General features: G+C 35.4%; 2 protein-coding genes and 1 pseudogene across 2 annotated transcripts; 2 read left to right on the forward strand and 1 right to left on the reverse strand.

The window, feature by feature from the left end:
• Positions 1 to 921: 921 nt before the first annotated feature.
• Positions 922 to 1695, forward strand: LOC132838195 (transcription factor HES-5-like; annotated as a pseudogene).
• A 5043-nt stretch (positions 1696 to 6738) lies between these two features.
• Positions 6739 to 7477, forward strand: LOC132838196 (transcription factor HES-5-like). Its single transcript, XM_060858399.1, has 2 exons — positions 6739 to 6987; positions 7094 to 7477. Exons 1-2 carry the CDS (start codon positions 6739 to 6741, stop codon positions 7475 to 7477), a joined length of 633 nt encoding a protein of 210 aa, XP_060714382.1.
• Positions 7478 to 9862: 2385 nt separating this feature from the next.
• LOC132838184 (transcription factor HES-5-like) lies at positions 9863 to 10674 on the reverse strand. The gene is made up of 2 exons (XM_060858384.1): positions 10426 to 10674; positions 9863 to 10321 (listed from the first exon to the last, which is right to left on the reverse strand). The coding sequence occupies exons 1-2, from the start codon at positions 10672 to 10674 to the stop codon at positions 9896 to 9898; spliced, it is 675 nt and encodes a 224-aa protein (XP_060714367.1). The 3' UTR covers positions 9863 to 9895.
• Positions 10675 to 13166: the final 2492 nt, after the last annotated feature.

Consider the following 13166-nt stretch of genomic DNA (forward strand, 5'->3'; position numbering starts at 1 on the left):
AAAAGATGTTCATCTTTATGTACCAAATGAAATTAATTAGTCTAGTTTTGAAATATGAAATCTGAGATAAAGATACAAATAAAGATTTCTAAAGTGTCATGTTCCTAAAACCTGTTGATACGGAATGACAGCAAAAATGTAACACCTTGTAATGAAAGTAATATATTATGTCTGTGCAAGAAGAAGGGTAGAGCCCTCAGGGGCAATAGAGGAGAAAATGCCCCTTCTATTCTAAAGATTAGCCTGAAAGGTAAATTAGCATGTGAACAGGCACACTTCTATTGTTTCTGACTCAGTCTTTCAATAGTCAGAGTGTGGGAAAGCTCAGGAGAGAAGAGTCACAGTCTACCGTCATTAACATCCTAAACTCCACCACCCACTGGATATTTGGGTTCACACAAGGGAGTAGACACACTTATGGATATGAAGGTGAATTTTACCACACAGCTTTGCTGGTGACATCATAAACACTGTATAAAGATATGGAGTGCATTAGAAAGTATGAAGAAGAGGTAAAGATAATGTAGACAGTGATGCAGCATCAAGTAAAGATAATATTACTGTAAAGCTCATCATTGTTGTTAGCATCACAGTTTAACACAAAACTTGTAGTAACTTGTATCAACAACCAGTATTTTTAGATATATGTAAATTGAACATCAAAAAGAATCTAAATAAAAAAATAACAGTATATATCTGATAATATGCTTTTAAAATGTGTCATCTCCATAGGTGTGATGATGAGCGTGTGCTCTGTCAGTGACGTTGATCCCAACATCAGGCAGCAGACCTGCTCTCTTTACAGGGTCACCACTTTCCAAGATTCACACAGTGATCTCTACGAGTCCATCTCCATCACCCCACCCCTCCACCTGCTCCCCTGAGACATGAATATTGTCCTCTGCTAGAAGAACACAGAGCATGTGGCAGCCCTACATTCCTCATTGTGTGTCCAAGCTCTCCCATTGGCTCCAAACTGTGAGAAACTCCAACAAGCCCAAGACCCACACATTCATATGGAGATTTGGGAGTATAAATAGAGGAGATGCAGCCAGTACAAATCAGACTCACTCTACACAGAGAGATCTACAGCACAGAGACACAGCCATGGCACCAACCATCACTTCAACAATGAACATCTCAAACGAGCAGCTACCTCTAAACAACAAGGTAAATTAAGAACCTGCTTCATTTCAATGTTTATAATGACCTGCTTTCTACTCAATAACTCTTTATAGTTCAAGAGGACTAAATGTTCTCTCTTTGTTATTTCCAGCTGAGGAAGCCGATGGTGGAGAAGATGCACAGAGATCGTATCAACAGCAGCATTGAGCAGTTGAAGTCTCTCCTGGCTCCAGAGTTCCTCAACCAGCAGCCTGACTCCAAACTGGAGATATCCTGGAGATGACAGTCAGCTTCCTGAGACAACAGCAGCAGCAGCCTGCATTCTCCTCCAGCTCAGCAGCTGTCAATCAAGGCTTCTCCAGATGTGTCCATGACATTGTCCACTTCCTGTCCAAAGATGAGGTGAAGACACAGAGCCAGAGAAAACTGCTGAACCACTTCCAGAACCTGCAGCCATCTTCAGACGAGAACAGGAGGGAAAGTGTTCTGGCTCAGCTGAGCTCTACAGAGCAGCAGATCATCAGCAAAGAGAAGACATCAGTTAAGAGCTTCCTCTGGAGGCCCTGGTAAAGACAAGATCAAGACTCAAAGCTTAAAACACAAGTCTATGTGGACTTTTTATTTTTTTATTTCAAGTTCTGTGTGAACATGATTATATTGTTAAAATATAACATCTTATTGTTGTCTTATGGCAATAGACTTATACCTATGTCTATAAGTCTAGGACTTATACTTACCTTTCTACTTTGAGAAAGAGTCTTTGTGAAGATGCTGTTAGAATCCAGTTAGGAGCAACATCAAGATCCACAGTCTTGACAATGCATGTTTATGTTAGACATAAATGATATTGATAAACTGTTTTCAGTTTTTAGAAAAAAATGAATTGTTCTCTATATAAGAACTAAGAATTTCTATCATCTTTTTTTTTTGTATTTGATCATGTTGGATCATATTTTACAGAATTGGTGCCCAATTATTTTGTGAAATGTACATTGTGGTTAAATACACTACATTTATATAGTGAACTATAAAGTATATAACCATTAAACACCTTCTGTGAAGGTGATCACATTCTGATTAATACAGAATTATTATGCTTTAAATTTCAGTTTATTTGAAATGTGTTTAAGTTCATCAATATGTTACATGTTGATTATTCATCTTTTTTCTCATTTGCTTTGAGACGTTTTAGATGTTTTTACCTTAACGAAGGTTTATTTTGTACCTTTTGTGTGGTACCGTTAATGATGAAACATACATTTTACCCTTGACAGTATCTGTTGAGACACTTTATGTTTAATTCCTATTTATTATTTCTTTTGAGAAATATTATTTTTATTATTTAACAGATTTTAGCTGTTGGAAAGGTTTTGTGTGTCTTTTGTAAAGACAAGCTGTTTAAACTCTGCTCTATTATGAGCACCGTGTGTTGAAGAATTCTTCAAGTAACTGTTGTGATATATTATCACACATTATCTTGCCTTACCTCGAACACAAAAGTGCCCCAGAAAGAAAAAATAATAAAAACATGTCTAAAGTACTTTCTTCTTTGTGATGAGTTTTGTCATTAAACCATAATGTTCAAGTTCAACTTTATTTGTATAGCACATTTACAAACAGCCACACAGCTGACCAAAGTGCTTCACAGTGCGTTTGACATTGCACATACACTTAAAAATATACACATACACAATAAAATAGTTCAAGAAACTAAAATAAGAATTATTTTAAAAAATAAATAAATAGATAGATAAACAAACAAACAAATAAAGAAATAAAGAAATAAAGAAATAAAGAAATAAAGAAATAAAATAAAATAAATAAAATAAAATAACCAGTTTAAAATAAAGTGATATAAATATAAACCATAAGATATAAACAGACATAAACCCCTAGGCAATCATGAACAGGCTAGAGAAAATAAGTGGGTCTTTAGCATGGACTTAAAACTAGAAATGGTGTGAGCCATCCTAATCTCTAGTGGCAGGGAGTTCCATATTCTAGGACCGGCCACAGAAAAGGCACGCTCTCCTCTACGCTTGAGCCGTACACGAGGGACCACCAACATGGCCTGGTCAGATGAACGAAGACTTCTAATAGGAAAGTAGGGATGAAGAAGTTCAGATAAGTAGAGAAGAGCGATATTATGGAGAGACTTATAGACAAAGAGTAAAATCTTAAAATCTATTCTCTGAGAATAGATAATACAGAATAAATGTGGAGAGTACGTGAAATACATAAGGGAAATATGTAGTAATGATGATTAAAATCTGCATGTTAGCTGATGACAGTTAACAGATTTTAGCTGTTGAAAATAGTTTCCGTGTTTTTTTGTAAGGACAAGCTGTTTAAACTCTGCTCTATTATGAGCACCGTGTGTGTTGAAGGACTTTTAAAGGGAAAGTTGTGATATAACATTTTTTTAACTATAAGTATGTTGTTCACATATACTTAACTAATAAAGCAATTAAGTCTAAATGACACTTTAGTTTTTCTCAGTGCAATGCTCATGCAAAAACACTGTATCTCATTACATAATTCTTTTGAACAATCATTTTAACATTTGTTCAAACCCACAGCTTTCCTGCTCATTATAGAGAAAGTTCTGTATTTTGTCTAAGTATCAAGTCCACATTGCCTAAGCTTTAATGTTCCTTTTATGCATAATACAGACTTTTCAGCACACTTGTAAAGAAACCTGTCAGGATCTGTTTACCCACAGATTCATTAGCATCTGAATGGACACACTTCTATTGTCCAGCTCTTCATCTCAATGGGAAAAGTGTGGGAAAGCTCGAGAGAGCAGAATCACACTGTGTACATGCATTACGCAAATTTTGATAAGTCACCTGACATTTTATTGATGTTTTTTGAAGGTTTCCTCGCTTTTTTGTCCAAAATTAACTAAGGTTAACGTTCTTAAAAACATTTTAAGAGATTATATAAAATTTTTTATGATGGAATGGACTTTTACACATTTCTTTTCACAAGCGATCACATTTTACTCACATGATCATGTACAATGTGTGATTTTTTTATAAGGGTTTCTAAATTAAGTGCTATCAATTTAGTATAGTCTGTAAACCAGGAAAGATTTTATAGCGACACGTTCAGACTTGCCTCCAGATGGTGAGTGACGTCAGACTCTGTGTGTTTTGTCATCAGTAAAGGTTCATGCAGAACCCTGAAGCTTTTGTACTCCATTGATCTCAGCACAGAGGACTCAGTGTGGGAAACTCAGACAAGCTCTAAACTCACACTGACTGACAAAGACACGACACGAGACACATCTGTTATGTCCAAACTGCTGGTTTAAAACCTGCTACCCTTAACTTAGTAATAACTCAAATACTTTATGTAATAATTACATGTATTGTATCTTGAAACACATCAGATTTCAGCAAAGAATTTAGTAGTACTATATAGTGCTTTGGTATAATATATGGAGCTTTATCATATTGCATTAGAGATGGTAAGATTGGACAAACATTGGTCAGCAGAAAAATGCAATTCAAGCATTGTGGATGGAGCTGGACATAATTCATCCATTTTATTGTAAAGTGTGACGTTCACTCTGTTTTTTCAATCCTCAAATAATATTTGCTGTAAATTACCTAGCATGTTTCAGATTTTTTTACTTTTAGTAATTTTATTAATTAATCTGAAGGAGTCTTTAAAAGCTCATTCCTGACTGAAAAATAGAACTTTTGAGAGTATTGTTCTTAAGCCTTGGTGGCCAGTACAGGATATTACAAGTAAATTTACACGTTATGAAATAATTCAGAGATAATGTTAGACACCAGCTAGGACTGATACAAAATAAAGAATGCTAGAAATGTAATATATGTACTGGTACATTCTTTTGCATATAATATGAGATTGTCTCTTGGTCTAATCTTTCTGGCTAAAAATTTTGTAACAGTGGAGCAATACTTAAAGCCGCCTGTGCTGAAATGTCCACAATTTTGTCTATCAGGGGACAAGAGAAAATAACTAAAGTTAAAGTTTTGCTCCAGCAGGCTTTACTACTGTGGCTGAATAATACTGATTCTTTAATATTAAAGAATCAGTATCAATATTTTTTATTTATAATACTGATCATGAATTCCTGATTGAAAACTGACCCCTAATCAATAATATCAATAATAATTGAAGGTGTAACATCTTTCCCTCCAGACAGTAAGTGATGTTGAGGTCCTTTAATAAAACCACAAGCAGTGTTTAATCGAACTAATGATCTATTCAGGACTAAAGCTTTTGCACTACATTGATCTCAGCACATAGGATTCAGTGTGGGAAACTCAGACACACTTGTTCTTCATGTCAGCAAACATACAAGCCATGAAGTACTTCTGTTACACAAAGATCCCAATCAGATACAGAATAAAGGACACATTGTTTTATTTTCACATCAGAATATAGTGCTATATAAAGTACATATTACTTTACATTTTTAAAACTCGCAAAATCGCACAATAGGCCTGATGAATTCTGATTTCTGATTGATTAGAAAATATTGAGCATTTTCATTATCAGACATTCTCGCAGTAGTGTCATACATTATACAGAAATATTAACACACACCCTTTTATAGAGGATTAATAAAGATCATTGATGGACCCAAAATGTGAGCAAACATTAAAACTCAGAATCTGTTTCAAAAATTGGTTCAACTTATTCCTCAATTTAGACTGTTCCCTTATTTAGGGTATTTAAGTGTCTTTCACCCTGTCACTCCACTAAATGATAAACAGCCCCTGAGGGTCTTATCCACAATACCCATTAGCATGTGAATAGGCACACTTCTATTGTTTCTGAGCTTGTCTTTCAATAGTCAGAGTGTGGGAAAGCTCAGGAAGGAAGAGTCACAGTCTATCCGAAGCTCCACCAGCCACAGGGAAATTTTGGGTGTACACAGGGGAGTAGACACGCTTATGGATATGAGGGTGAACTTTAACACACAGTTTGTTGACATCATTAGCATAATTTGGTATTGGTATCTAAATCAGCACGTCATAAAGAGCCTCACTTGGGAATAGGCACACTTCTAGCTATTTTAAATAATGATCCAGTCACAGGGGAAATAGTACTTAAGGAATTTTAATAATGATGGTTGATTATTTACTAATAAATCATCCATAGATGATGTGTCAGCAGGTAATGAAGAAAATCATTAGTACAGTTGATGACTGTATTGTTTCCATATAATATAGTGATATTATTAGTGATTTATTGATTATTATTGTATATTGAATCATCTTGACCCAGGCTTAAACAATGACTTGTGAATGTTGATACATAGCTGATGAGCTGTATTTTCCTTTTTCTACATCGTTATATATATGTTAAGAATTGTATACTAATAAACACCAAAAGACATTTGTTGAAGCTGTTGAAGTACAGTAGGTGTGGTGTCACACATGTGAGCACTAATGATGATGTCAGAATGTCAGTGACATTGATCCCAACATCAGGCAGCATATCTGCTCTCTTTACAGGGTCACAACTTTCCCAGATTCACACAGTGATCTCTATGAGTCTATCTCCATGACCCCACCCCTCCACCTGCTGCCTGAGACATGGATATTGTCCTCTGCTAGAAGAACACAGAGCATGTGGCAGCTCTACATTCCGCATTGTGTGTCCAAGCTCTCCCATTTGCTCCAAACTGTGAGAAACTCCAACAAGCCCAAGACCCACACATTCATATGGAGATTTGGGAGTATAAATAGAGGAGATGCAGCCAGTACAAATCAGACTCACTCTACACAGAGAGATCTACAGCACAGAGACACAGCCATGGCACCAACCATCACTTCAGCACTGAACATCTCAAATGAGAAGCTACCTCTGAACAACAAGGTAAATTAAGAACCTACTTCATTTCAATGTTTATAATGACCTGCTTTCTACTCAATAACTCTTTATGGTTCAAGATGACTAATTGTTCTATCTTTGTTATTTCCAGCTGAGGAAGCCGATGGTGGAGAAGATGCGCAGAGATCGTATCAACCAACAGCCTGACTCTAAACTGGAGAAAGGAGATATTGTGGAGATGACAGTCAGCTTCCTGAGATGTGAACAGCAACAGCAGCAGCCTGCATTCTTCTCCAGCTCAGCAGTTGCCAATCAAGGCTTCTCCAGATGTGTCCGTAACGTTGTCCACTTGTTGTCCAAAGAAGAGGTGAGGACACAGAGCCAGAGAAAACTGCTGAACCACTTCCAGAACCTGCAGCCATCTTCAGATGAGATCAGGAGGGAAAGTGTTCTGGCTCAGCTGAGCTCTACAGAGCAGCAGATCATCAGCAAAGAGAAGACATCAGTTAAGAGCTCCCTCTGGAGGCCCTGGTAAAGACAAGATCAAGACTCAAAGCTGAAGTCTATCTGGACTTTTTAGTTTTCTTTCAGGTTCTGTGTGGACTTGCATTATAACTGAGTTGTTAAAACTTAACATCTTATTATTGTCTCATTGCTATAGACCTATTCCTTTCTACTTTGAGAAAGATATTTTAATTGAAGATGTTGGAAGAATCCAGTTGGGGCAACATCAAGATCTACACTCTTGCATATGAGAAAAGGAGGGAAAGTGTTCTGGCTCAGCTGAACTCTATAGAAGAGCAGAACATTAGCAAAATGAAGAGTTCAGTGAAGAGCTCCCTTTTGAGGCCCTGGTAGAGTCTAGACTCTAGAGGACTTTAATAGATTCTTTATAGAATTAAGTGTAGCAATTAAGCATCATCTTCTTATAAGTAGATTTTCTTAGAAAATCATATTTTCCTTCTGGGAAGGAATGTAAGGACACTGGTTGAGAAACCAGACCTTTATACTGGATACATGAATATCAGGCTTTAGTCAGATATCAAACATGTTTAAATTGACTGTATTGACTTAATTTACCTGTAAACAAGAAATTTTTACATAATGACTTTGTCTATATTAGACATTTTATATATCATCTGTGTGGATGTATTTATTCATCATTGGTCACAATTCATACATAACGAGCATTTCCTTTGATTCATAAAGAAGTTTTCATACTGAGAAATATTTTAATTTATTTAAAGAAATAAATTGTTGATTTTAGCTTATTATATGGTCTCTGTCTGTTTGTTCAACAAGCCATTAATATAAAAAAATTTCACTTATTTATTTAATATTTTGGTATGGGATTTTGGTACCTTTTATCTTGATACTTTCCATTCCTAATTTTGTTATTACACATAGGATTCCTTACTTTCCTAAATTCATTGTTTATTTATTTATTTATTTATTTATTTTGAGAGCTACATCTCACATTGACTAACAAATACAAGAAATAAGACAAATGAACTTCCTATTTAACATAAGAGTGTAAAATACACTCTACATACTCAATAAGTCAAGAAATAAAGAAAGACAATTTGTGCTGTTTATAGGAGGTTAAACATTGAGCATCCCAAAGTGAATTATTTTTCTTTAACAACAAATCTTGAAGTGTTTTACTCCTCTTATACCACACTTTATCAACAATTACTATTGACACTCCAAATTTAATCTGTTTATAATTACATAAACATACCTAATCTTTGACCGGTATCTTACAATTATGTATCTTAAAGTAAATGTTTCCATAAAGTGTATATTTCTTTGTGTCAGGAGAAACTTGGACAGTTCCCTGCCATACCACTAGGGGTTGGGGGTGGCAGGTGTTTCATCCTAGCCTGTTTTTGTTTTGTGTTGTTTCATGTGTTGCACAATGCCCTTCCTTTTGTTCTACTTTCCTGCCAGGTTCTGCCCTATATGTATCTCCCTTGTTGTACCTGTCTTTGTCAGTCATTGTTTTCTGTTAGTGTTGTAAAGTGTGACGTCGGTGTGAATCCAGGTATCCATGTGGTAATGTTTTCATTGCTTATGCTTTTTTTGTGTTGTATCTTGTTCAAGTCTTGTTGTAGAGTTAGTTTTGATTGAAATTAATAAAGCGGTGCTTCAGTTTTATCCTGCATGTGAGTCTGATTCTCTGTAAGGCAAGTTAATTGAGACCATAGAGATCGGGGTTTCGATCCCCACTTTAACTTTCTCCAGACTGTTACAGTCAGCTAAAGAGAACTGAATCAGGTACAGTTTCTGTGTTTTTTTATTCATCAGATGTCAAGACTTAAATACTACACAGTGTATGAATAGACACGCACTTATTGCTCATTCATAATCTCTTAATGCAATTAATCCAACTGGAAGTTAAACAAGACAGAAATTTTCAGTGATTGTTTTATTTCGCCATATCATGAGTAAAGTACATTCAATTATTATTTTTAAAACTTTTACCTTCACAGAAGGAAATAGTCAGAACAGAAAATATACCATCCAGAAAGAATAATTATTCACTATGAAGTACAACAGGCTTCAGAACATCAAAAATGACATTTATAGCTTAATTTTTTGACAAGCTTATATTTAGGAAATTAAAGCCTTTATAAAAGGCAAAACTAAATATCTGTACCAGATATAGAAAATGGATGTCAGACATTATTGACTGATATTGTCATTCCAAACATTAGAAATGAATTAATTCTTGAGTATACAAAGCATTAAAAATAAATGCATACAAAAAAATGAGTCTTTGTCAGGTCTTGTTGATGCATAGGAAATCATGTGACATAAAAAATATTATTCAAGAAACATGGAGGATTTACATGGAGTAAATTTTACCCAACAGAAAAATACATATTATTCTCACGTTAGCAGACCAATGTGGTCAACGGTTGTTAACAGAGACAAGTTCTATCCATAAGGATTACCAGGGCCTCCAGAGGGAGCTCTTAACTGAAGTCGTCTCTTTGCTGATGATCTGCTGTTCTGTAGAGCTCAGCTGAGCCAGAACACTTTCCCTCCTGTTATCGTCTGAAGATGGCTGCAGGTTCTGGAAGTGGTTCAGCAGTTTTCTCTGGCTCTGTGTCTTCACCTCATCTTTGGACAGGAAGTGGACAATGTCATGGATACATCTGGAGAAGCCTTGATTGACAGCTGCTGAGCTGGAGGAGAATGCAGGCTGATGCTTATGTCGTTTCAGGAAGCTGACTGTCATCTCCAGGATATCTCCTTTCTCCATTTTGGAGTCAGGCTGCTGGTTGAGGAACTCTGGAGCCAGGAGAGACTTCAGCTGCTCAATGCTGCTGTTGATACGATCTCTGCGCATCTTCTCCACCATCAGCTTTCTCAGCTGGGAATAACAAAGAGAGAACATTTAGTCGTCTTGAACTATAAAGAGTTATTGAGTAAAGCAGGTCATTATAAACATTGAAATGAAGCAGGTTCTTAATTTACCTTGTTGTTCAGAGGTAGCTGCTCATTTGAGATGTTCATTGCTGAAGTGATGGTTTGTGCCATGGCTGTGTCTCTGTGCTGTAGATCTCTCTGTATAGAGTGAGTCTGATTTGTACTGGCTGCATCTCCTCTATTTATACTCCCAAATCTCCATTTGAATGTGTGGGTCTTGGGCTTGTTGGAGTTTCTCACAGTTTGGAGCCAATGGGAGAGCTTGGACACACAATGAGGAATGTAGGGCTGCCACATGCTCAGTGTTCTTCTAGCAGAGGACAATATCCATGTCTCAGGGGAGCAGGTGAAGGGGTGGGGTGATGGAGATGGACTCATAGAGAACACTGTGTGAATCTGGGAAAGTGGTGACCCTGTAAAGAGAGCAGATCTGCTGCCTGATTTTGGGATCATCATCGCCGCTCACACGTGCACAACTTTAATTATCACTTTGTCACCTGTTTTTGATGCACTTTCAGCAGAGAATATTTCCATTAATTTTGGTAATATTGTTTGTAAATATGAAAATACACCTACCAAACGCCTTCTGCACACTTTTATGTTATTTATAATTGTTTTGCTCCTGAATATGAATTACTTTACTTAGAGTATAGAGCTTGTCAGAGTTTCCCACACTCAGTCCTCTGTGCCGAAATCAATGGAGTAGAAAAGCTTTAGAGACCTGAATAAGTCTTTACTGATGACTAAACATGGAGTGGTGGATTGTAAAGTGACATCACTCACCATCTGGAAGGAAAAGTCTTAACATTACCTTTTTCCTGCCATATTAATGTACTTCTATTAGGTATACATTGCATGCTTATAATTTTTAAAGTTCTTTTATAATAAACTTGATTTAAAGAAAAAATAAATTAATTAAATATACGTACATTTTTTATTATCAGATAGACATTGTTTGAATTTGAAGCTGCTGAACCAGGGGTCCGATTTATTCATTTGTCAGACAGTTAGGGGCCAGCCAGGTTTAGCATTCTGACACCATTAAGGAGTGTGATTCTGCTCTCCTGAGCTCTCCCACACTTTTTCCATTGAGATAAAGCGCTAGACAATAGAAGTGTGTCCATTCAGATACTAATGACACTCTGGGGAACAAGATCCTGACAGGTTTCCTCACAAGTGTGCTGAAAGGCCATAAACACTGCATCTTATTCGTGGAGTCACTATTTTTCCAACATTCTGAATAAATTGAGTAAACAATTGTCGTATGGACTAAAATAATTCCACCATTATAGCAATCCACACAATCAGTTCTCTTTATTAATATAAACTAGAAAATCATATTACAGCTCCCACCATCATGTCACCCAATTTCTGTTTGCTTTAGAATTTAATATCTTTTCTTTTAACAAGTTTTTAAACCTCTTAATGGTGCAGTACCTGAGCACATCTCTGAATAGAGATTTTTCCTTCATTTTGTTTGCCACATTGCTGTTATGCTATTTTGATCTCATTGTATATTTTAATACGCTATATTTGCATATTCATGTTTTTCTAATGTTATTACTTATTTCACTATTATTATTTGCCCAGTTTGTGTGCAGATTCCAGCAATCTTCTTGTTGGGAGTTAATAGTACCTTTTAGGAGCTGATCCTGGACACATTAATTCCAAATATAATTTTTCAACAATATGATATGCAGCTTTACACTCTGCCCATTAAAAGACATTAACATGCAGATTTTAATTGTCATTACTACATATTTCCCTTATGTATTTCATGTACTGTCCACATTCATTCTGTATTATGGTTTAATGACAAACTCATCACAAAGAAGAAAGTACTTTAGACATATTTTTATTTATTTTTTCTTTCTGGGGCACTTTTGTGTTCGAGGTAAGGCAAGATAATATGTGATAATATATCACAACAGTTACTTGAAGAATTCTTCATCACACGGTGCTCACAATAGAGCAGAGTTTAAACAGCTTGTCTTTACAAAAGACACACAAAACTTTTCCAACAGCTAAAATCTGTTAAATAATAAAAATAATATTTCTCAAAAGAAATAATAAATGGGAATTAAACATAAAGAGTCTCAACAGATACTGTCAAGGGTAAAATGTATGTTTCATCATTAACAGCACCACACAAAAGGTACAAAATAAACCTTGGTTAAGGTAAAAACATAAAACTTCTCAAGGCAAATGAGAAAAAAGATGAATAATCAACATGTAACATATTGATGAACTTAAACACATTTCAAATCAACTGAAATTTAAAGTGTAATAATTCTGTATTAATCAGAATGTGATCACCTTCACAGAAGGCATTTAATGCTTATATACTTTATAGTTCACTATATAAATGTAGTGTATTTAACCACAATGTACATAGCATGTGTATTTCACACAATAATTGGGCACCAATTCTGTAAAATGTAATCAAACATGATCAAAAATAAAAATCATAGTTTTGTGAAATCACAAAGATAAAATTGTTAGTGCTAATATATAATAATACATACAGTATTTTTTCCTAAAATGGAAATCACAAATAGTAAAGGACGTTTCATAATTAAAAACAATTTATCAGTATTATTTAAGTTTAGCATAAACATGCATTGTCAATACTTCAGATCCTGACAGGATTCTATCAGCATCTCCATTAATAATCTTTCACAAAGTAGAAAGATATAGGTCTATCACCAAAGGATGATAATTAGATTCAGTTATTTAATCCTCAAGTCCACATAGACTTGTGCTTTCAGCTTTGAGTCTTGATCTTGTCT

The sequence above is a fragment of the Tachysurus vachellii genome, chromosome 22, assembly GCF_030014155.1.
Source record: "Tachysurus vachellii isolate PV-2020 chromosome 22, HZAU_Pvac_v1, whole genome shotgun sequence".
Taxonomy (NCBI): Eukaryota; Metazoa; Chordata; class Actinopteri; order Siluriformes; family Bagridae; genus Tachysurus; species Tachysurus vachellii.

Excerpts from the sequence above, each read along its gene's own strand:
- LOC132838196 (XM_060858399.1), top strand. The coding sequence starts at position 6,739 with ATGTGGCAGCTCTACATTCCGCATTGTGTGTCCAAGCTCTCCCATTTG. Across the intron at positions 6,988-7,093 it reads AGCTACCTCTGAACAACAAG|CTGAGGAAGCCGATGGTGGA; the intron begins GTAAATTAAGAA and ends TGTTATTTCCAG.
- LOC132838184 (XM_060858384.1), bottom strand. The coding sequence starts at position 10,674 with ATGTGGCAGCCCTACATTCCTCATTGTGTGTCCAAGCTCTCCCATTGG. Across the intron at positions 10,322-10,425 it reads AGCTACCTCTGAACAACAAG|CTGAGAAAGCTGATGGTGGA; the intron begins GTAAATTAAGAA and ends TGTTATTCCCAG.